The sequence below is a fragment of the Herpailurus yagouaroundi genome, unplaced genomic scaffold (genome assembly GCF_014898765.1).
Source record: "Herpailurus yagouaroundi ecotype Mexico unplaced genomic scaffold, PumYag 222, whole genome shotgun sequence".
NCBI lineage: Eukaryota > Metazoa > Chordata > Mammalia > Carnivora > Felidae > Herpailurus > Herpailurus yagouaroundi.
Window position 1 is genome coordinate 10,611,376 of NW_024412453.1, and position 24,903 is coordinate 10,636,278.

Consider the following 24,903-nt stretch of genomic DNA (forward strand, 5'->3'; position numbering starts at 1 on the left):
AGAGAGAGACAGAGCATGAACGGGGGAGGGGCAGAGAGAGAGGGAGACACAGAATCGGAAACAGGCTCCAGGCTCCGAGCCATCAGCCCAGAGCCCGACGCGGGGCTCGAACTCACGGAGCGCGAGATCGTGACCTGGCTGAAGTCGGACGCTCAACCGACTGCGCCACCCAGGCGCCCCTCAAGACGGGTCTTAAGGAAGAAAACGGTCCAGGCAGTGGGTGGCAGCGTGAGCCGATGCACTGTCCCAGAGCACATGTTGGGACTACCGGTGTCAAGACGAAAAGCCTCCCCTTGGACCCGGCTAAGAATGTGTCCCACAGACAGTCGAGATTTGCACACTTCTACCGAGACCCCCCCCCCAAGGATGTCCAATGACACTGGAGGAGCAAAACGATGGAAGTGACCCAAACGTCTGCCAATACAAAACGTTATGAGAGATGTTTCTGGTCCAGCCATGTGCTAAAATACCACATAAGAGTTCATCGTTACTTAGCATGAAGTGATGTGCGTTGACGTGGAACACCAGAGTATCCGTGAAAAAAGGCAAGGGGCAGAATCACATAGATGGTATGACTCCGCGTGTAGAAATAGACAAGAAAAACACGTATGGCATACAAACGAACATTTCTGGAAGCACAGGCAAGAAACTGTTCCCAGTGATTACTTCTGGGGGCAAAGCTGACTTATTTCTCATTTTATCACGTCCTGTTTATATCTTAAAATACCACATGCTTACAATGTACATATTTCTAAAATGAATTAATGCAATCAAAGAACGAATATAGAATAAATGACGGAGCGGAAGGAAAACAAGGGCCCTGACTTGGGACAGGTCCTGATCGCCGCGTTTTAAATCAACAACTGATCTTCCATCAACAGCCGCTTTTGAAAACATTCTGCCATATTTCAGGGCGAGTGTGAAACCCTAACACGCTTGCAGGGGGCCCCCTGGCCGGCTTCGGGAAGTTCTGCAATCAAGAGCGAGGCTCTCTTTCGAAGGACAGGGTGCACGTGGACTTATCTTAGACACACTGGAACAGGAAGGGGAGAGGCTGCCAGCCCTCGGGAGGAGCAAGCGGCACTCGAACTTTCTTTCCATGTTTCTCTTTTCTGGGGAGATGAGCTCTGGAGGAAGTGGGAGGGGTGCTCCCAGCCCCCACAGGGAAGGCCCTGGCACAGCCCTCTCTGTGCTCTCCTTTCTTCAGGGGTTGGAACAGGAACCATGCACACGGCCTCACTCGTCATCCCCACGGCCTCATTACTAACAATCTGAGCATTTCCAAGAAACTCCCAAGAAAACTCTTAGTCCTAATTCTGAGAAGTTCTTCCACATCCCCAGAAAATCTCTGGAAAACCAAACCCAGGCGGCAGAACACCAAAGAGAAAGCCAAGATTTATTTCTAGGGTTTGTGTTGCATCTTGAGCTATCCTTTGACGAATTCTAAGAAACGGGTACTTCCAGCCGCCCGGATTCCGACACGGGAAGGGAAGCTTGCTCACACAGACTCAACAGACAAGGTCCCAGAACCCTGGGGCGGGGGCGCAAGGCGGCGCAGGGTCGGGGCGGCTTACCTGGCACCTTGTCCACGGATGCGAACACGGAGCGCTGCACGGTGGGGTCGCTGCTGCCCCGGCGGCACTGGTCGTAGAAGCGGAAAGGCAGGTGCTGGGAGGAAGAGGAGCCGAGTCTAAACCCCAGGACGTCGGTCGTCGGCTGGATCGGGAGGTCCAGGAGGGCTATGTTCAAACAACACCGTGGTTCATGCTCGTCACATGGGCCGGGGGTGTAGATGCTGGGGCCGTAGCCGGAGCGGCCGCGGCCCCTGCCGGGCACATCGCGTGGACGGCGTCAAGCAGGCAGCCGGCGGCCTTGAGCTGGGGAGACCGGCGTGACACCGAGGTCCCGCCTGAGCTCAGGACACAGCCGGTGCCTCGCGAGGGATTCAGAAATGGACGCTGGCCAGTCTCCACCTTGGACCCTTGGCTTCCACAGGCAAAAAGACCCTTAGCGAGGCTTCGCTGCGGGTACGACTTTAGACCCCAAAGCAAACGGGGCCAATTCTGCCCTGAAAGTTCAGACATGTACACGTGCACGGGGAGGCGCGTGTGAGGGAGAACATATCCGCGCGTGCACCTGTGTATTTATGAGTTTGTGCTTATCTGTCACGGTTGCTATCTTCCCTCCCAGAAACAAATCTCATGATAGAGCAATTTGGAGGGGCTTTTTAACATCAATTGAAGGCATACCCGAGGCGTTCATTCTAACAGCCACTTTACGGCATAATTCTCAATTTTCAGATGAAATATTTAGCCTTCGTGCCAGCGCTGAGAAATTGCTTTACATTAAAAAAAAAAAAAAAAAAAAAAACAACCACCCTCTAAAAATAAATCTTAAGAGGAAGGACGGAATGATTTAAGTCACTTTGCACATTACAAAATGCTTCTGTAATGATTTCATAGGCCAAGTTTCAGCTAAGCAAGAAAACAAGGGACGCATGGGACACAGGCCTATGCAAATCAACGGGGCACGCACGGTAAGTAACGCAATCCAGAGCGTCCAGAAACCCGGCCCACCAAGGGTTTATTTTTAGGTAATCCCTTTAGAAAGCACCCCTCCTCCTCCCTCACTGGGCTGGAACTGCTCCCAGCAGCTACACCAGGATGACCACTGGTGCTCGAACTGCAAGGCGTTGGTGTCTGGAGAACGGCTATTTATAATTTGGGGGGTTGATGGAATGCCTGCTCCCCCGGGGGAACGCCGTGCCATCGGCCCTGGTGATCGGAACACCCTTGGTACAGAGCCTTTATTTCTAAGAAAGCTCGGGCCTTCCTGCCCAGGGTGGCGCAAGGCCTCCTCGCACATTCACCACAGTCCCTGTGAAACGGACAACGACTTCCAAATTTAGTGCTGGGTCATCGTGGCCCCCTCACCACGCAGGGCTGCCTCTCAGGAAAGCTGGAGGGAGGGGGCAAGGGATGGGCTTTCAGGAGGAAGTTCCGCGCTGGGCTTCTGTCAACCAGCTGCGCGTGTGACTTTGGGCAAGTCACAGAGCCTCAGTTTACTCTTCTGTAAAATGCACAGGACAGACCCTCCTGATCTTATTAAGGGTTAAGGATCCAGAGTAGCAGAGGAATGTCCAAGCCTTTTGTACACGTAAGCTAGAAGATTCCCGTGTGTGGGAAGTGAACAGCTGTCCCAAACCGACACCTGTCTGTTCAGGGCCTCTTGCTCGGTCGGGGAGGGTTCTCTTCCCCTCCACGTGGGCCTAGAAACTCTCTAGAAATCACACACCTGGGGAAGGGGAGAGTCTGAGCAGATCCTCCGTTCTGTCACCACAACACGAGTAACTCCTCTAAGCCACACGTGTCCTCCCCTAGCGGTCAGCGTGTGAGCCCGAGGGCCCTGGGGACATCCGCCAGGGCCGGCCACTCACCGGCTATTCTCTGCATCTTCATGCGCCTCGCCTGGATGCGGCCCTTGGCCAGGCGCTGCTTGGCGATGATGCAGCGGATGTGGTCCGAGAAGACGAAGGTGGCCTGGAGGATGGGGAAGGGCTTGGAGTGGGGGCTGGACGCAGGCTTGTGGATGGTGATGTTCAGGGCGCGGCTGTCGTCCTCCACGCCGGTCACCTGCATGTCCTGTGGGGGAAGTGGCAAAAGCAAGGGTGTTCGTTACATTCGGGAGGAGGGTGGCGGCTCAGAAGCCGTGGGATCCGTGTCTCATCAAGAAAGCGGTTCCCTGGCACTGACTTGGTCAGAAGAGCACACGACTCTTGGTCTTGGGGTCATGAGTTCAAGCCCTATGGTGGGTGTAGAGATTACTTAAATAAATAAATGGAGAGGTTTTTCTTTTTAATGTTTATTTTTGAGAGACAGAGAGAGAGAGAGAGAGACAGAGACAGAGAGAGCACAACTGGGGGAGGAAGGGAGGGAGAGAGAGACACAGACACGCGCACACACACACACACAGAATCCAAAGCAGGCTCCAGGCTCCGAGCTGTCAGCAGACAGCCCAAAGCGGGGCTCGAACTCACAAGCTGTGAGATCATGACCTGAGCCCAAGTTGGATGCTTAACTGACTGAGCCACTCAGGTGCCCCAATAAATAGAGTTTTTAAAAAAGAAAGAAAGAAAGAATAAAAAAGAAAATAGAAAAGGAGTTTCCCCAAATTCCCCCAACTCTGCTTTTGCCTGAAAAGAGCAGCCTCCCAAACCAGACCAGGCTTTGAGAACAGGACATGGTAGGCAACAAAGGTGCTCACGGGGAGCCCGCGCGGGCCGGGACCCTGCCCCCGAGGACGTGGGCTTGCTAGGGAATAAATGGGTGCACTGGCCTCTCCAAGGGACCTCAAATAGCCGGACTGTGGCAGTCCTTCCTCACTTCTGAGAATACTGGAGACAACAACCCAAAATGCCTGTCGCCATTGGCCATGGTCTGAGATAGGCGCACTTATCTACTGACCAACTTCTTCCTGGCTTCTTTTCAGAAGGGGGGGATCCCTGACACCCACACGCACGTCTCTGGAGAATTTCTGGTCCCTAACAGAGAATGCTAATCCAAGAAGGGACAGGGAGGGCCACTCAGCAGGCAGTGAAGGAAGCTGCATTTGAAGGGTGTAGAAGAAACTCGCCCACAGCAAGCGTGATAAGGATGAATCCCATCTAAAACCTCAGAAAGGATTTTTCTGTATAAAGAATCTGCATCGCACAAGAGTTTGAGGTGATGCAAGATAAAGGCACGAGGCGAGACAGACGTGGAAGTGAGACGTGCTGGAGGAGGTGGGGAACATGAGCTAAAAAGGCTCACGAAGTACGACGGTCGCTGTTTGTGGGCATTAAATCGGGCACAGGGTCCTTGGAAATAGTACCTGCCTCAAAATGTGGCAGCAGATTAGATGGGGTGTTCCACATTTAAGGCGGAGAACCTGGCACACAGGAGTGGCCTGACAAGTAAGTAGCAGCTACTGGAAGGCGACCAAAAGGAAAGGTTGATGTGGCTTTCGTCGTCTGACAGAGGACACGTATTAATCCTTCGAGGGAGAAAAACACTTTCCTGACACTCAATTCTAAAGGAAATTGATCATAAGTCTAGATACATAAGACGTACTAAGTCACCTAACGGACAACCTCTTACAGGGTAGTCTTTTTTTTTTAATGGAAGATTCTTCGTCGAGTTTCTCGCATCCCCCTCTGTAAAAGACATTTTTTAAAGGGAGAGATCTTCAAAAAGAGGAGGTTGGGGAAAAGGTTGCAACAGCATCCTCGAACACGTGGGCGACTCCCTCAGAGAGTGGGATGCTGACAGTGGGTCACACTGTGCAGAGGGGGGACGCAGGTCAGCCCGGGCGAGACCTTGCCGGTGACCATGCACTGCCCAGCAAGGGAACGGCCTGCCTCAGAGCAGGGCACGTCTCGGGTTCTGCTACATATCTGGGGACGGAGCGGGGGGTGGGGGTGGGGGGTGGTGTGTGTGACAGGGGGTGGGGACTGGAAGGCTGTTTTCAACACTGCTGGTTCTTCCTTTCATTCAGTTATGGAGCTGACATTAGTCACCTGCCAATAAGAAAACCCACAAACCATATGAAAACCCATGTCCCAACTTGCGTTTGGCGACTTAGAGCCCACGCCTCCTAGAAAAGGGGTGAGGACGAGGCCACGCTCCTAAACTGTCAGTGGCAGCAATCGCTTTAGAGAGGAATCTGGCAGCGTCTATGAACGCTGAAAATAGGCACGCCCCAGCTTCTTGGAGTCCGCCTAGGGAAGCCCTCGCTCAAGTGCACATGGAAGTAAGGACGGTTCTCTTCGAGGCAACATTGTCTATAAAGGTAACGATCTGGCGACAGCCACGGGGCACTGGCTAACTGTGCCTCAGCTCAGTCACACAGCAGTGAAAAGAACATCAGAGAGTCTGCACATAATACGCGGTCAGCTCTAAGACGTGTATCGACTGGGGGGCGGGGGGAGTTTAGAATACACTCAGCGTGACACTATTAAACACACACACACACACACACACACACACTCTCAAGTACGTGCACACCATGTTTATAAACAGCACGTGCGGTTATATTTATACGTGCGTTTATTTATATGTGCAGCAGCTCTGGAAGGCCCATACTGATAATGCAGGAGAAAGTTTAAGAATTGAGGGTTTGGGTCAAAGCACACTTGACCCTTATCTGTGCAGTATTTTCACTTTTTTTTTCAAATAACAATCTGTTCATGTAGTCCTTGTGTCATCAGAAATTAACCGTAGAGACAGATGATTCGTGTGTGTGTGTGTGTGTGTGTGTGTGTGTGTGTGCGCACGCGCGCACACAGCCAGCCAAGAAGAGAGCCCAGGCTTCCTGGCCATCATACCTGCAGCAGGCCTGCGAACTTGACCACTCCCCAGCCAAGCCTGGACACATCAGGTTCCACTAAGCTCATCTGGTAAATATCGACAGCCAGGAATCGCTGGACCATCCCACCATCCTTGGTGATCACGGTGCACGCGATCAGGTCACTGTTGTCTGCGAACAGGGAGAGGGAGAACAAAATGAGGGGCAGTCCAGCGGCCCAGTCTGACGGAGACGGGCGCTCAGAATGACTCGCTGGGCGGCAGCGTTTGGCGGGCAGAGTCCAGATCTGGAGGCACACACACACCTGAGACTGAGGCCCTCCCCTGAGTCTCGCGGGGCGACCTGGGATGATGCCCACCCCTCTCAAAGTGATGGCTGAGTAAGGTACGTAAGGCATTATTAGTACAATGTTTAGCACGCAGCAGGCGCTCAAACTGTAGCTAAGAAAACTCAACTGAGAATCCTGGTAACAGTTCAGTGCTTCCTTGCAGACAGATGATGGGTGGCAAGCTGTGACGGTGTTTGCCTGAATTAAGGGAAGGCGCAGGAAAACAAGAGTGCCCTGGTTGGTTCTAGAACCGTCATACTTCCAATCTGGTGTCTGGCAACTGAGAGCTGACCTTTATACTAGATGCTGTGTGATTCTGGGCAAGGCACTTGGCCCCTCTGAACCAGTTTTCCATCTGTATGATGGGAATAATCTCCCTTATTCTGAGATGCTTGGTGCTTCGTGTGTGTGTGTGTGTGTGTGTGTGTGTGTGTGTGTGTGTATATATTTTTTTTTTTTTGAGAGAGAGAGAGAGAGAGCATAAGCAGCAGAGGGGCAGAGAGAGAGACAGAGAGCGAGCGAGACAGGATCTTAAGCAGGCTCCATGCTCAGCACAGACCCCAACAGGGGGCTAGACTCCACGACCCTGGAATCATGACTAGGGCTGAAATCAAGAGTCGGACCCTCAACTGACGGAGCCACCCAGGCTCCCCAAGATGTTCTGTGCTTTAAAGGAGAACCGCATTTAACACAGAATCCTTACCGTGTGCTGGGCCCCTTCTCTTACTTGGAAATTATCCTCCAATTCGAGGTCTAACTTAGTGCCTGTCCTTGATGGCTTTGACATCTCCAGAGTAAGACAGGACCGTTAAATCTACCGTCTGCTTTGAATTGCCTCCAATGGAATCCTCTGCCAAAATTTTTTTTTTTTTTTTTAAATAGCCAAAACAGGAAACAACCTAAATGTCCCCAAACAGGGGAAAAATTTGAGTATGATTTTTTTTCCCATCACATGCAAAATTATCTACCCATTTAAAAATTATGTTTAACCAAACTGTGAACAACAGTTGCCTATGGAAAGGGAAGTGAGAATGGTCGGTGGGGGGTGGGGGGCGGGGGGAGTGCCTATGTGGGGTGGGGGCATCGATGGCAGAACTTAAATTTTTGTACCGTATAGCACTGTATTCCTTGGAATTATTTTAAATAGCTATTTTTTGAGACAGAACCTGGGAGGAGGGGAAAGGCAGAAAGAGAGGGGAGAGAGAGAATCCTGAGCAGTCTTCTTGCTCAGCGCAGAGCCTGACTCGGAGCTTAAACCCACGAACCGTGAGATCACGACCTGAGCCGAAACCAAGAGTCGGACGCTCAACCGACTGAGTCACCCAGGCGCCCCTCCTTGAAATTATTTTAAAATGAGAAATTACTCAAGACGTACTCTTCAAGTCCGTATTAAAAACCCAAGTATAAAATCCTATTTACAAATAACTGCAAACGACATTGGAAAAGCCACTGAAATTTGAAATGGAAGAGGATAAGAACTATATTATTCTGATTTTGATGTTATTGTTTTTTAAAGAAGCATCCCTACAAAGAACACACAAATGCAGAAAATAAAACGGAAACATTAGATGTTTCTGATAACAAGAATGGTAGATGGGGTTTTTTTTTTCTTCTTGGAAGCAGCTTTACGGAGTTATAATTTATATATCGTAAAATGCACCCATTTTAAGTGTACAGCTGGAGTTTTAGCAAATTTACAGCTGTGAGTTACTACATTCCAGCTGTGTGATACCTGAAGCGCCCCAGTGGGTTCGATCGAGAGCACTGTAACAACATATCAGGCGGGTGGGGGGGGGGAGGGGAGGGAAGGTTACGCAGACAGTAGAACTCTTGGCCCCAGACACACGTGATGACGGACCTGGGCTCAGGTATTCCCCAAGGATTTATGCCCTGCCCCCCATTTTTACTTTCCATTAAGATCCAGGAAGGACAGGGAAACTCCTCTCCTCTCTCAGCACCACCTTCCTATATACAGCCCCGTTTAACCCTCTGAAAGCTAATCTGTTGGGGATTGTGGCTTCACGGGGAAGGCTTCCTCTGGGCTTTTAAGGGCTTCATGTCTCTGTGCATTCTCCCAAGGGTAGGCCCACCTAGGACGGCCAGCAGCCCCACGGCAAACACCGACACCAGGTGGGATTAACCCTCGACTTCCTTCATATTCTGTGGCAAGGATCTCGCCCCCTTTCCCAACAACCCAGCCAAGCACCTTAGAAGATTTCTAAAAATTATTTCATCCACAATGCCTAATGTCCCTACTGGCCCTCTGTATTCAGAAGTGGAAGCCAGCATGCCCACTGTTTCCAGCATGTTCTTTGTAGTATGTAGAGTTTATTTTCTTCACTCGGGACTTAAAGCGTTTTCCTCAACGACAAGGTTTTACTTTTCTATGTAGAAAACAAAATGGTGAGGGATGCTTTTTCTTTCCCTTTCCCCTGTCTCCCATCCCCTGCTCCCCCAACAAGCAGGAAGGTGGAATCCTAGGATTTCTTCTCTCTTCACATCCACGGAGGACGTGCCCCTCGCGGCGTGACCGGGGAAGGCAGACACAGCTGTGGCGGCAATGGGCAATGTCAACGGGGTTTTGTCTGAAACAGTGGGGTTTGGGGGCAGGCACCACCCTCATAAAGCCTGGGGTCCTTGAGAGCTTCGGGGGCCAAAAAGGGACCCACTATCTCTGCCCCCAAGAACAAAAAAGGAAGGACAAAACCCCAAAGCGGAACAACGTTCAGAAATGCAATTGAGACATCAACCTCCCCTCCCTCTCCCCGTGAGGCATTTCATAAGAAAAGTAAAAGGCAACCGTCCCCGGGGAGCCAGGACCTCCAGAGTGGGGGAGCCTCTGGCTTTTCAGAAGCTTTGGGGGCAGCTAAGGGAAAACAAAGTGGGGTCCTCAGGGAGACCAGGCAATGCTGTGGGGGCTCGTCTGTGGGCCTCCTGGTGTCATCTTGGGGAACTCCTTCCCCCCCCCCCCCCACAGCCCTCTGCTGCTCCCACACTGGCTATGGGTATTCTCATCTAAAGCCCTGGGGACAGGGGCTGTCTGCTCATCTCTCGATGTCTTGGGGGGAGGGGGGCCCGGGGGGGGTGCTGCTGAACGGAACCCAGTCCCACCCACGGTCTAGTCCGAGGGCTGCTGCCTTCACGCAGGCACCTTGGATTTTGCTCCACTACAGAGGGGCCATCAGGGCGGAGGTACTGGGAGGGATGTGGGGACATGGGGAGGACTTTCAGGGTGTGGTGACCTCATGAGCCTCCCTGCCTGACCCCCAGGAACAGCCCGTGGCCCGGGCAGCACAGGCACTGCCCGGATCTTGCTGCCCATGTGAACCTCCTGGGTCCCGCCCCTACCAACTCCACTTTTTCAAAAGGGGTGGAGCCTAGGGTTCTAGTTCAAAATTTTACAGGGGAGCCTGGGTGGCTCAGCTGCTTAAACATCCGACTTCGGCTCAGGTCATGATCTTACCATTCTTGAGTTTGGGGCCGGCACCAAGCTCTGTGCTGACAGCTCAGAGACTGGAGCCTGCCTCGGATCCTCTGTCTCCCTCCCTCTCTGCCCCTCCCCCACTCACTTGCTCTCTTTCACAAAAAAATATAACAATAAAATATAAAATGATAATAAAACAAAATACATAAAAACAAAAATTTACAGGAAATCGCCAGAAGACAACATAGGGGAATCCTCATGTGATCTTGGGGGCAGGGCAGGGTTTTCTTAAAAAAGAAGTATGAGGGGCACCTGGGTGGCTCAGTCGGTTAAGCATCCGACTTCAGCTCAGGTCATGATCTCTCGGTTCATGAGTTCAAGCCCTGCACTGGCCTCCGTGCTCACAGCTCAGAGCCTGGAGCCTGCTTCCAATTCTTTGTCTCCCTCTCTCTCTGCCCCTCCCCTGCGTGCACTTTGTCTCTCTCTCAAAAATAACCATTAAAAAATAAATAAATAAAAAAGAAGAATCAACACATACAAAAAAATAAATGAATACAAGATCGGCAAACTGATTACAGCAACGTTAACACTTAACTCCCATATAACAAGTGACTTTACAGGCCGGGCAAAACAGTTGCAAAATACCGCTAAGGGACAAATGATCTTACAGTAAATGGTGAAGGAGTCCCAGGGGCCATTCAGAGACAGGAGAATGGGGGCAGCCAGTAAACACACAACAAGGTGCTCGACCTCACGACAACACAGGGAAAAATTTTTAAACAAGTCACCACCTTCTACCCATCGACGGGGAGGTGACAAGTGGCGAGGACACAGAAAAACTGACAAAGATTTCCCAAGAGCTCTAGGAGAACAAATTAACATAGACATTTTGAAAGGGCAAATTAGCATTCTTTATTTAAAGTGAAACTTTCGGGGCGCCTGGGTGGCGCAGTCGGTTGAGCGTCCAACCTCAGCCAGGTCACGATCTCGCGGTCCGTGAGTTCGAGCCCCGCGTCAGGCTCTGGGCTGATGGCTCAGAGCCTGGAGCCTGTTTCCGATTCTGTGTCTCCCTCTCTCTCTGCCCCTCCCCCGTTCGTGCTCTGTCTCTCTCTGTCCCAAAAATAAATAAATGTTGAAAAAAAAATTAAAAAAAAATAAAATAAATAAAGTGAAACTTTCACACCACATGACCTGGCAACTGGTATGTTCCCAAGAAAAACACACACGAGGGCCAAGAGGCATGAACAAGAATGGCGATGGCAGGATTTGGGTCTAGAGTGACCCAGATGTCCTACAACAAGGGAGAGCCTAAAACAAACAAACAAACAAACAAACAAAAAACCCACAAAAAACGTGCACGTTCATTCAGCGCAAAAACATGGCAACAACAAGGAACGACTCAGATTCCCGGCAATTTCAACACGGTCAAGTCTCAAGAACATACTGTTGACTGGAAAAAGCAAGCTGCAGCCTGACACGCACAGTGTTAACGCAATTCGTGTAAAATTAAACCTCGCCAAGCCCTGCCGTGTATGTTCTATGGGTTCCAGCATGTGGGTGGTAAAAGAGAGTGTGTTAGGAAAACGTCTGGCAGGGTGCACAGTGATTGCCTTTTTGGAGGGGATGAGGTGGGATTAAGGGTGAGGGGGTCAAGGTCATTTTATGCTGTCTGTGGTAGCAAAGAGGAAAGTGAACCTCTTTCCACGTCCCTCCACAAGGGGCCTCGGGCCCTTCTGGGGTCCGCCAGGGGTTGGGAAGCAGCACCAGGCTGAGCTGTTGGCCCGGCGGCTCTGCCTGATCTGGAAGGCAGTGACAATCATCACGAACGGAGCGATGACAAGAAGCTGGGGTCTCTCCAACTGCCCCTCTGGGTACACAGGCATGCACATTTCCAAACCGACCGGAAGACGTGTGTGAGCCCGAGAAATCTGGTCAGGCATCGTCCTAGGCGGCCAGACCGAGAAGCACAAGGCTAGCCAGTGCCCCCAGCATGCTCAGGGCCACAGAACACGGTGGAGACCAAGTCTGCAACTGGGAAGAGACGGCACCCTACAGACACAGGGAGGAAGGATAGAGGTCTCCATCGCAGCCCAGGGCCCTGGAGGTGTGGCTTGCCTCCTGGTGGGGCCTCGCTCCAGGGAGACCGGACCGTCCCCCCTACTCCTGGTCACTCACTGCTTCTGTTCCCTTTCTTTGCCATTTTATTTGAAGATATTCAGAGGGTCCTTCTCTTTGCATAACACATTCCTGTGCTCCCACTGAAAAAGCTGTGACCTTCTTGACAGTGGATCATTAAGTCTCCCCTGTCCACCCCCCGCCAGAGGCAACCACCATCCCGGTTTATGGGCATCCACCCCCAGTGTGTTTCCAAGTGTGGCGACGCTCTCCCCGCCTTGTCTGTCACTCACAAAGGGGAGGGAGCACGGCACGTGCTCGGCCTCACGCTCCTGCCACGTACCCATGAATTTCCGTGACACATTCGCACACAGGCCCGCCTCACTCCTGGTCACAGCCACGCTCTCTAATGACTCTCTGACCGAACAGCTCCCCAGCTGATGGTCATTCAGGTTGTTTATAAGCTTTGCGGCAACAGAGGAAGGAACCTCCTTGTCCGTATGTGCACGTGAGAGTAAATCCATAGCAGCAAAGGAGGGCCTATGCTTCCTTCTCTTGAAGGCACTCAAGTTTCACTAAAATAAATTTATTTAAAAAGGAAACACCATAACATTACCATGAGCAAAAAACCAGATTTATGATAAATAAATTGACTGTGAAACAGATTAACGAGACCCTTTTATTAAACTGTAGCCGAAAGCCTGCTCTTTGGATACAGACAGCCAAGAGTTCTACAAGTTCAAAGACAAACTAGAGCCAATCTGAGACCTCCCTGATGCAATCGAAGGAACCAGAGGGGCAGTGAAATGGGTTTTCTTATGGACTGTTCCTTTTTTTTTTTTTTTTTAAGTTTATTTATTTCTCTGAGAGAAAGAGCACATGCATGAGTAGGGGAGGGGCAGAGAGAGAGGGAGAGAGGGAGGGGGGGAGAGAGAGAGGGAGAGAAAGAAAGAGAGAGAGAATCCCAAGTAGGCTCCGTGCTGTCAGCTCAGAGCCTGACGCACGGGGTTTGAGCCCATGAACCATAGGATCCTGACCTCAGCCGAGATCAAGAGTTAGATGCTTAACTGACTGAGCCCCCAGGGGCTCCCTTATGGACCATTCTTTCCAGCACCAATCCCACCTTACACACTCTTCTTAGAGTGAGGCCTTGGCCCTCTTCCCACCAAGTGCTGGGGTCTATATCCTTTCTCCTGGAACCTGGGTGGGCCTCTGCGACCGCCTGGACCGAAAGACAACAGTCGACGTGATCCCTCGTGGTTTCCAAGGCAAGGTCTCCAAACGCTCTTGGAACCAACCTATCCACCATGCTCTGTGGAAGCCCAAGCAGCCACACGGACACCCCCAGACACAGGGCAAGACCCAGGCCCCGACTTGCCAGCCCCCGGCTGATGCCACGTGGAGCGGAGTAGCACTGCTGAGCCCTGCTGGGCAAATCATAGACCTGTGAGCAACATGAGTGACCCTAGCTGTTGGAGGTGACCCAAGCCTTTCACTTCTAGGGTGGGTTGTTACTCAGCGGTGAAGAACTGCACGAGTGGTCACCGTGACGAACTGTAATCACGTGTGGAATCCAGGCACTCCCGAGACGCTGACTTCCTCCGGCGCCACCGAGAGACCGCACACCGTGTCCTGGCAGACTAATCTGGAGAAACAGCTCGGGGCTGGCCAAGAGGGACGCGGGGAAAGGTTCTGCAGGACTTAGCAGCATGGATGGAAAGCAAGGCAGACATGTTCCTGCAGAAGGCGTCGAGGGAGAGGAGGAGAAACGGAACACGTGTGAAGGAGCCACCTTACCACGAAGCGCAGGATCGGTACAAGCATCTTGGGCTTGGGGCCGTGGGACCCGGACTCAAATTCAAGCTCTGCCACTAACAACTATGTGACGCTAAAGCCACTTCCTTCCGTGGGTCCCAGGTTCCTCCCTTAGGAAATCGAGACCTAACCCTTGCAGGGCCGTCGAGGGGATGGGGGAGAGGCCCGGGGCCACTCCGCTCGCAGGGCCCGGCGCGCGTCACGGACACCGGCTGGGCGGCCTTCACCAGCCACGGCTGCTGCCTGGCGGCACCCTCGCTCTCGGGAGCCACGACTCTCTAGTCAGAGCCCTCCGGCCCGGGGCAAAGTCACACCTTCCGAATGGAGGCTCTAGACTAAGCGAGGCTGGAGGGACAAAATGATTCATGGTCTTGGGTTCTTTCTCAGAACTGCTACAGGCTCACGGGTAGGTGAGTGACAAGGGTCCCTGGCCTCTCTGAGGGCCCTCCCCCCCCAATCCGTGGTTGTCCCTCTAACCTGTCACTCTCCATTGCATCTACCCAACTCACCCCCGACCATGCCCCAATGCCTGCCAATATCCCATCTACCCCCTCCCTCCTGGTTGAGGCCCGCTTCCTGTCTAGACATAAGAAGGCCCTAAGAAGGCAGGGCCCTGGCCAGTCTCTTCACTGCTGTGTACCCCCAGGAAGGTTCTGGGCAGTGGGAGGCACTGAAGAAGTCTTTGGAGGCAAAGGACTTCCCGACCAGCTGTCATTTCAGTTTCTGGGCTGAGGCCTCCCTCCACGGCTCCCCCTGACAGGCCGTGGCTCATTACTGAGCAATAAGTGAGGCTGATTGACTTTTGCTGTATTTAAATAATCCCTTCATGATAAAATATGGAAGCCAATACCGTAATTTAATTCTTGGCGTTGGTGGCTCCAAATGCATTTAGAAGCGAAGTCTTGATCCTTACGGTGGGATTTCTAGGCCGGCTGAATCCCAGCGCTTTGAAATCTAATACTCTGGGCTTTAGGGTCAATTCTTGGAACGCCACCACAGCTGGAGTTTAGATTAGCAACTCCGTATCACTACCAAGCCTCTCAGGCTCCTGCTGTTAACCAGAGGTCAGGACGGGTCCCCGGATTCCTTGAGGAAGGCAGGCCACCCTGGGATTCCTGGACACCAGGCCCATCGTGAGACTTTACAGCTGATAGGAGTCCAGGATTTCTTGGTGCACAGAAAGCCACACGACTGCTTTCTCGAGGAATGCGGGGTCCAAGAGTGGCCTGGCTTTCTATTCTAGGATCTGTAGGCGTGCCTGGGATTGGAGAGGCTAAAATTAGTTAAAATGGGATTATGGACCCTCCCCGGAGTCAATGGCTCTGTCCAGCGGGAATGTGGTCCTCTACAATCGCATACGGAAAGACTGTCAGGGCTGGGGTTGAGGGTAGGGGACCCCTATCGATGGCTGCTGGCCCCATGACAACGTGTGTGGAGGGCTCCTGTATAGATGCCGGGCACCGAGTTCCCACCTGACATACTCCCCAGCATCCTGTAAGGTGGGTTCACCACAGAGGACACAAACGCAGGACGTCAAGTAACCTCCCAAGGACACATGACTGATAACGACACGTGCGATAAGAAGCCGGAGCAAACATGGGACCTTCCCACCATCTGGAACACGCTGATTGTAACCCGGATCCCAGTCCCGTGGATGCGGCCAGAGAGAGGACCGACCCGCGTTTCCCTCAGAAAGGGGGTATCCCCAACCCGGGCTAGCTCCTGAGGAGGCAGGACGCTGGCTGGCTCTGGCAGGGGGACAGTCGGATGGCCCGGGCTCTCGACAGGCAGGCCCCAGGGGTTCTGGTCTCCCGGTGGCTGACATCGCGGAGCCACCCACGTGCTCCAGGACTGTTCTCGCGAAGTTTCCCCTTCACCGGGCACTTGGTGGCCCCCTCAAGTGGCAGACCCGGGCCCTTCTCTAGGGGAAGGACAAAAAGCGCTTCTCTTTCGCCCTGGAGGCTCCCCCTTCCTGCCACGGAAGGTAGACTCACGCTGGGCACTCATGCCGCCCCTCAGGCTCCGTTCAGGAGCAGGGATACGGTGGGAGCAAGGCAAGCCGAGCCCGGGGGCTCACGGGGTCTCCACACTCGCACACAGACGGCAACCTTCTGGAGCTGTCCGACGCTCTGAAAACTGGCCTGTGTGAGACACAGAAGGTGCTCTATGGCAGTGAATAAAGCTTTGGCAGGGGCTCCAGGGAAAGCCAGTCTGGCACGGCTCCCCGATGACAGAATGCAGCTGAGGGGAGAGGCCTCAACTGACCAGTAATGCATGGCTGGGAAGCGAATGATGACTCACCGGGCTCGGGCTGGCTCTCCGGGGGGCCTGGGGGAAGAGTTAGACGCAGGCCCCCCGGGGCGGTCCATCAGAAGCCCGGCGGGGAAGGGCGGTCCATCTCCCAGTATCACCACTCCGTCAACACGCACTACCAAAATGAAAATGACAGCCGCGCTGGGGCGTAAGAGATCACACACGCAAGTCCCGAGGGCTCTGAAAAGGGTGCCTCGTGCTGGGGGCAGACAGGCACCGGGCCCTGGTAAATTCTACAGACCCACCCTAGGAGAATGGTCTTGCATGAGCAACCCCAGACCTTCCTGAGCCTGATTAATGCCAGGGGGAGACTCCAGGCAAGACCCGGGACATTCTGAAGTCAAAACAAGAACCAGAGTCAACTGTTTCCGCGTAGGGTGCGAACACGCACACTCAATTAGCTTGGCTGCTTCTCCTGACAGTCAGATCAATCCTTTGAAGAAAATTAAGTAACCATTTCTCCATCAACCCACGGACAGCTTATGGGTTATTTGCTCCAAGTAGCAATCAATTACTTTGTCTTCTTTGAAGCTCCCTAAAGCCTTCCTTCCCAGCACAGCTTGGGGGCAGCTGTAAAATGCTATGCTTCCTGGATGGAGAGCAGGTCTTGGAACAGGAAGTCAGGTCCCTTCAAGAACAAAGGGAAAAAAAATGTACCGGTGATGTTCCCCTGATGTGCAAAGGGATGCAGATATTAGGACAGGTGCCGGAATGCAGTCGCCCACGGAAACTGTGACCGAGCGCTGGCTCTAGATTTCCACCAGGTCAGCGGGGCTGCCCCAACGGCTGCCACGCTCACGACCTGGCCTTGGGCCCCCTCTCCACACACCCCTACCAAGAGCACCAAGAGGCAAGTGCCTGAAGCCCTGCTCAGACACCTCTGGGGTCTTGTGCTGCATTCCGACTCTGCCTCTCCCGTCACCACGGCTCTCGACGCGGGGGAGCCACGTGGGGACAGCCACGCGCCAGGCGTCGGGGGCTGCCCGCCTGGAGAGGAGGCGGAGCCCTGCCACTTCCTGGTTGCGGTGACCCTGGGCACGTGACCCGGGGCACACGGCGGCCTCATCTGTAGGCCAGGGTAATAAACCGACTTTATGGCTCCATTGGTGATGCGTGTGCTGATGTCCTGAGGGAGAAGGGTACTGAGGCCTGCAATGTGTCGCACGTTGAAACAAAGAAAAGAAGGAAAGCGGTGGTGGATGGAGAAGCAGATACGCGATCAAACGCGTGGAGCGCAAGGGTGGTGGGAGAACCGTTCGGTGTCACCTATCACGGCAAGGCCGTCGGCCGTACGACTGGTTCAAGTCGGCGGCGTGCTGGACTGTTTTCAGAATAAAATGCTGGGGGCTGAACGGACCTGCTCGGGTGGTCAGGGAAGTCACACAAGCACATAGCGGCGTCGGGACACGGGGCTGGGCGATCGACGGTGCCTACGATGTGATTCTTCACCGACCCCCTGTGTATCACGCTTTATGCGGTTACTGTAGCTAGTCACCCACAGCGCTCTTTCTAGTGATCCCTGACCTTGCAGAATCTTACCATCACCCCGTGGACCCCGGGGCCACCAAGGACACGACGTCCGTCCTGACTGTGTTGATATGAGGGGGTGGGTCTGTCATGTGTTCATTCAGCAATTACTCAGGCAACGATGTGTCGATGTCTTGGTGACTGTAAACGACCCCAGAGCAACAGCCAACTGGAAGGAAGGCACTGGTGCCTTTTCAGACAGGGAAGCCCGAGGCGTGGGGAGGCCGGCTGTCCTAGGTGCCCACAGGCTGGGGACAGTCCTGGGCTGGGGCTCAGCTCCATCTGCTTCCAGAGGAGGGGTTTTCCATGGCCACTTCCTTTCTCTTGCTTGAAAAGCACACGCCATGTCTAGTAAAATAACGTGACCTATTTTCACAAGGTAGCCAAAGAAAACCCATCACATGTCTTCATCTTTCCCCCTTGAGAATTTCAAGAGACTGTCTTCTTGGGAGAACAAAAAGGGAGTAATCTGACTTTTCTTGTTCCCTCTCGTCTAGACGTGAGTGTGGGGGGGTGGGGGGTGGGGAGCTCCCTCTGACTGCTCGAGACATCAGGAGGACTTTTTTTGCTGTTGCAACTTGCAAAAAGCCTTATTCCCTGTTCCTTCTTTGTACTAAACCAAGTTCACAGACAGACAACTTGGTGAAAACGTAATTCCCAGAAACAGAATCCAAATGAGTAGCAATTCCAAGTAGAGCGTGGCACATCCTCTTTCTTATCAAGAGTGACACAGGGGCTGCCACCAGAGGCACCGCGATCTGATCGTTATAATGCACTGGCGACCACACTTATCTCCCAGAATGCCACATTTGCATGGCACACTGCATAATTTCCTCTCTGAAAATGGCCCTGTTTAGCACGAGGAAATACAGTTACCTAACTCTGAGGCAGCCGAATGGAATACTTGAGATTTCCAAGAAAAGATTTGAATACCTAAGCTCTCCGCCGCGCACCGAGAGACAGACGAACACAGAGCCGACTTGCAGCTTTCGGTATGGCTCCCTCTGGCCTGCTACCACTCGGCAGCCTAGGAGTTGATGCAGAAGCCCCAGTGCCCCTCCCCCCACCCCGTGATTCCTCTGCTCTGGGCCCCCCCACCCCCACCCCAGGATGTGGTCAGGCTGACCTGGGCTCGGATCAAGGCTCTGCCTCTCCCTTGTTCTGTTCCTCCACCTGGTCTTTGCCCGGTGGCTCCTAGGTGCCAGGCACCGGGCGACATAACTCTTATGCAGTGAAGGAGGAGGTAGACACGTCCTTGCTCTGGGTGACCTTTCTGAGCCCCAGGTGTTTTCCCCTCATCTGAAGAATGGATTCACCACTTGCTTCACAGCGGCTCTGTGAGGAGCAGAGGAGATGAGGTACAGAAAAATCCTGCGATTTCTCTCCACGAGCATGATTGTGTGGGCACATCTTTCTCCCTTCAGATAGAAGGTTCTCGGAGACAGGGTCAAATCTTCTCTTTCCCCTGACAGTTCATCAGAAAAGTGCACAAGGGTATTCTGGTGAGCAGATCCTGACCCAAGGGACTGTCCCTCCCTGGGCTAGGGAGAGTCCTCCTGACAGGGAATATGAGCTAGAGCATTTTCCCCAAAACCTGTGGGGTTTATACTGTTAATACCACTAGAAAAGGCATCTGTGGGGCATCTGTGCACCCACGGGTGCTGACTAGAATTCAGAGAACTCCTCTGGTCCATGGCTCTGAGTCTGATTTTCGAGGCCCTTCCTGGGTGGGGGATGTTCTCTCTTGCTAAGAGTCGACCCAGACCCTGGATGCAACCAGGCCAGCTGTGGAAGAAGAAAATGGCTTCGTAGCTGGAACCATTGACACCCGCTTTTCCCTTCACTGTCTCAGACTTTCCATTCAAACATTTCTGGGGCATGTTTCCTTGGTGCTAGACCTTGTGCTTGACCAAGCAGGCCACAGAGATACACAAGACCTGCCCCCTCAGGAGCTCCTGCTCACTTGGGGAGACCAAGCAAGTAACAATTGCATAGAATTTGACAAAGGCCATGGCAGGGGGGGAAAAAGGCCAGAAGAGGAATCAGGGAAGGCTTCCTGCAGGAGGTGACATTTTGAACCGCATTCTCCAAGAAGCCCAGACACCGGCCGGAACCGAGCTGAGGCCCCTCTCCGGAGGGCTGGCCGGCTCCTCAGATACTTTCTGACCCTTCCTGGCCCTGCACAGGCTTCCCGGTTTCTGCTAATCCTTTGGGGTTTCCAGGCTCTGCGTTATTTTGGCTGGAATGGCCCGCATTCCCTTGCCTACCACTTGGGTCCTCCCTCCACATCTGTCCCTTCTCTGGACGCTTCCTAGCATCCTAGAGCAGCACAGCCTCACGGCGAGGAGCACGGGTGGGGGACCCCGGCACGCTGCTGCCTACCCTCGGGTCCTCCGGTCTCTCACCCGGCAAGCAGGGTGGGAACGGCACTTTCCCGGAAGGGCTGCCATGAGCACTAAGGATGCCCGTCCGGGGCTAGAAGAGCCCCCCGCACTCGGGAACCATACGATTGTTCCGAGTTCAGAGCAGCGAGCGCGGGCGGGGGTTGGTGAGGACAGAGGGGTGGGAGCAAGGAGAATCCCAGCAGGGCACTTAGGAGGAGGCTTCGGGGCCTCAGTGGAGGCAACTGACCTTTCTGGGTGGGGCCTGAGTTTCCTTCTCCCTCAAATGAAGAGACGGGGACTAAACCGCACGGCTCTTTTCTGATGGGAAAGAAGGTCTAAATTTCACACCAGGGGACACATTTACGGCCGTTTGGCAGAAATTAGTTCACAGAGTGAATGCTTACCGGCAGAGCAGTCTGATTTTTAATTAGCTTGTGGGAATTCCGTATACATCAAACATTAAAGTAAAATATGGGAGGCCTCTGGTGGAGACAAGCCATACCTTGGGGCTTAAACAAAAGCTGTATACTTCACACACCAAACTGCCTGCTTTATGCTTTTAATCGCTCGTGCTCAAACTGAGTATCAGTAAAACGTTTGGCCCTAGGACAACACTTCCAAGGCACGGGATTTAAAGGGATACGGTTACTGCGAAACCAAGTCTGATCAGCCCGACTCTGTATCATCCCACGCACCCAATCACCTGGGCATCTTTACATCATTAAGCTGTTTTGAGCCAAATAAGAATCGAGAATCTCAACTATTTTTCCCTCCGAGGTTTTCTTCTTTGAGGAGGGAACTTGGAACGACGCCAGTAAATTCACGAAGAATCAGAGAAGGAAGGGGAACTCATTCATTCTACTTTGGTTATTCCAGGCGGGCGGGTCCTCACACAGACTGGGAGGATGTGGGGTCAGCAGAAGGGGGGGGCATGTGTCGTGAATCAGAGACAGGTGGGGACAAGGTGAGTTTGAGAAACTTCCGTCCGGCAGGGCTGCAGTGTGTGGAACAGGCAGAGGGGCCGGGGTGGGAGGTGAAGGCTCCAGAGGCTGCGGGCTGGTCAGCAAGGGCTGTTTATTCAAGCCATGCCGCCAAGGATTATAAACAGATGTCCAGGAAATGGGAGCTAACAGAGGGTTGTCATGGCAACTGAAGGTTTTCCCTGTGATTATTTACTGAAACTTAACTCGGGTCTTTAATTGGAAGTTTATAATGAAGAGCCAGTCTGGGTCTTACAGGATACGTGAAAAAAGGGCTCACCAAGGACATACAGAGAATTCACAAGATTTCCCGGTCATGTCTTTTTTATTATTATTATTAATTCAACAAATATTTACTGTGTCTCTGCTTTGTGCCAGGCACAGTCCCAGGTGCTCAGGATGCAGGGGTGAGAGAGAAGGTCCCTGCCCTATGCAGCTTATAGTCTGGTGAGTGCAGACAGACCACAAAGGAAGAACTGAAATAAATCTATTAGTAGGAATTGTACTAACACAATGGGAAGGGAATGCTTAACCTGCTGTACAGTCTTTTCAAAAGTTCATTTGCAAGTCCTACAGTTAAAGAGACTGGTTTCGAGGGGCGCCTGGGTGGCTCAGTTGGTTGAGCGTCTGACTTCGGCTCAGGTCAAGATCTCATGGCCAGTGGGTTCAAGCCTCGCGTCGGGCTCTCTGCTGACAGCTCAGAGCCTGGAGCCTGCCTCAGATTCTGTGTCTCACTCTCTCTCTCTCTCTGCCCCTTAACCACTTGCACTCTGACTCTCTCTTAAAAATAAACATTAAAAAATTACCAAAAAAAAAAAAAAAAAAAAAAAAAGATTGGTTTCAAAAGCTCCTTTGGCAAATCCTGCAAAAAGACTTTTTCCAAAAGTTCCACTTACAAACGCACACCTATACCAATGTCAAATAATAACAGTTATAGCTCGTAGAACATTTTTATAAGCACTTGGCTCTGTGCTAAGCCCTCAAAACAGTCCAAGGAGGAAGGTGCTATTATCACCTGCCGGTTGCCGATGAGGAAACGGAGACCCTGACGAGGTTACTGACTTGCCCAAGGTGGTGACGCTATGATTTTCAGTAAAGGTCAGTTCCCAGGACGCCAGGCAGGAAATGCCCATTGTGAGTCAGGGCCAAGTTCCTCCACACACTCGAAACCAACCCCCGGTCGTATAAAAAGGATTCTGTGGGTCACGCTCTGCGCTCAGTTACGTGAATCCGGACCAGCGGAGGAGATGGTGTTTGACCACCCGTGCCCAGACACAGCTGCGGTGGCTTCATTTTGATCGGGCTGCACGGACATCGCTGCCTTTGGCTACCTTGCCCATCTCTTGGCAGAGGAAATCCGCCACCAGGGAAAGGGAACGGTTCAAGAATGACAGAGATCTTGGCAGGATGGTAGGAGGGAACAGAAGGTGGCGAGAAAGCCCAGCCCGTAGGAGCGGAGAGCCCCACACATCTTCCTCTTTGCCACGGCGTGGCCAGTGCTGAAAACCCCGTGCCTCCTTAAGCTTGAGGCACAGGGCATGTTCTCAGAGCTAGGACGCCAGAGGTTCAAATGTGTTAGGCAAGAGGGAAGCAAAGAAAAGGCCTTTATTTGAAAGCTCGCCAGGCTGTCCCCTGGTAAGAAAGAAGAAAGCCCAGGCAGAGGAAGGAACGGCCAGGCTGCAGAGACCTGCCCGGTCGCTGGGCAGGGGTGCAGCCATGCCTCTGACCGCCCGCCCCGCCCCGCCCCACCCCCAAAAATCACAGGCCCCACTGTTTCTACTGCCTGCCACGTGCTGGGTGTTTACACACAGTGCGGGCTCTGGGCCTCCACTTCCCCATCTGTAAATAGGGGCGATAACAGCACTTAGCTCCCAGGCACTGGGGAATAAGCCAGCGGAGGTCAGTGCCCAGCATACATTGTGGTTCTTGTCATCACTGCTTCACCTGCCTCCGGGCCACATACGGGGGTATTTACGGCTTGGCAGGAGCAGGATTCCGAAAGACTCCCCAAACCTGTGCTCCTCCTGCTTCCTGAGCCCGTCCCTCTCCCACCTGACGGCGCTGCCCAACAGGACTTCGCGCACGGACGGAAACGTCCTGCGTGCGTACTGTCTGGGGACAGGAGCCGCCAGCCACAGGCAGCTGTTCCAGTGAAAATGAAATAAAATGAAAATGTTCGTTCTTTGTTGTGCTAACCACCCAGGACCCCGAGCTTCTCAATGTGCCAGGTATGGTTGAGGGGCAGAACCTTTAGTTTTATTTACACTGAATGTGCCCGTCACTCGCTGAATAGACAGCTGCATGCAGGCAGTGGGAACCAAGGACAAAGGAGTCCCGAGCACTGTGAGGGCTTGTGAGAAACGGCCTGGCTTCAACTCCAGCTAGAAGCTCTGTGTGAAAATGACCTGTCTCGGGAAAGCCGGGGGACAGGAGACGGCGTGACCCTGGGCCGGGGAGCTCCCGGACCTAGAAAGGATGGCTCTCGGCTCACTCAGCGTGGGAGCCTCAGCGCCCACGTGTCAGCCCCATGGCCCCTGCAGATCCCACAGAGGGACACATCCCACCCAGCCCTCTGGAGCACTGGGGATGATGGCGCGGCCACGGTCACGGCACCCCTCGGCTCACTCCTGGGCCATCTGCTTCTCTCCGGCGAGGCCTCTGAGGACACACAGGGTTTGGGTGTTCGCTGCCCGGGTGTCTCTGCGTCCTGGCCTCCACATGGGGCTGGGCGCAGCAGAGGGGCAGGAGAGGCCCGTGGGAGAAACGAGCTGCCAAGTTCCTCCCACACTTCTAGCCCTTGGAAGGACAGCTGGAAAGGCTGCCACGAAGACATCAACCACGGAAGGAGACCCGGTGCTCACGGTGAGGGCCACTGAGAGCCTGACGCGCCCAGGCACCGGCGGTCAGCGCAGGTCTCAGGACTCTGGACTCAGGGGCAGGCCCGGCAGAGGGTGGACAGAGCCCCAACACGATTATGAAGGTTACACTGAGGCTCCACACTTCTGGCTCTTCAAGGAGAAGCTCTGCAGCCGAGCCCACCCAACTTGCTGAGGAGCCTGACAGTTTTCCCAGGGGGAAAGGGACTCGGCGGCGACACAGGCCGGGGTGGACATACCTGGTGGCTGTTTAGACCGTCCTGTGGTCCTCCTGTCCCGGGTGTGCACAGGCAACCTTCCCGGCAGGCAGGCTCACGGTCCCTTCCACAGAGAGGAGGCTGAGCAGGACGTGGTTCAGACGCTCTGCCGTCTCCCTAAACTGGGTGGGTTTTGGTTTGCGAGCGGGCACTGAGTATCCTGATGGTCACCGTGAGAGGCCTCAGCTAAACCTTACAGCGATGGCTCCCAAGTTGGCTGCATATGGAATCTCTTGGGGATTTTTAAAACTACCGATGCCAGCTCCCACTCTGGGCAGTCTGATTTCAGCAGTACGGGGCGCGAGCCGGGCGCGGGGCACCTACCCTGTGCGGGGCACGCGCCGGGCATGGGGAATCTGCTCTGTAGGGAAGCTGCAGACCACAGCCTTCTAGCATCACCTGAGGAGGCTGGCACCCCTCCCCATTCCCCTGGCCCAGCTGGGGGGAGACAGCCTTGGCCAAGGCCACACCCGATCAACAATGAGCTCAGCCTTGCTGGAGAGGCTCGTGCACCTGCATGAGCATGCAAGGAACCTGCAGCC

General features: G+C 53.5%; 1 protein-coding gene across 1 annotated transcript in view; it reads right to left on the reverse strand.

The window, feature by feature from the left end:
- Window positions 1-24,903, reverse strand: part of CLEC16A (C-type lectin domain containing 16A) — a 204,378-nt gene that overhangs the window by 48,100 nt on the left and 131,375 nt on the right. Inside the window, exons 21-24 of the mRNA XM_040459036.1 lie at window positions 24,216-24,251; window positions 6,362-6,513; window positions 3,437-3,641; window positions 1,575-1,739 (exon numbers count right to left, since the gene is read on the reverse strand). Of these exons, the coding sequence (XP_040314970.1) occupies window positions 1,575-1,739; window positions 3,437-3,641; window positions 6,362-6,513; window positions 24,216-24,251 (558 nt within the window). The remainder of the gene's footprint in view (window positions 1-1,574; window positions 1,740-3,436; window positions 3,642-6,361; window positions 6,514-24,215; window positions 24,252-24,903) is intronic.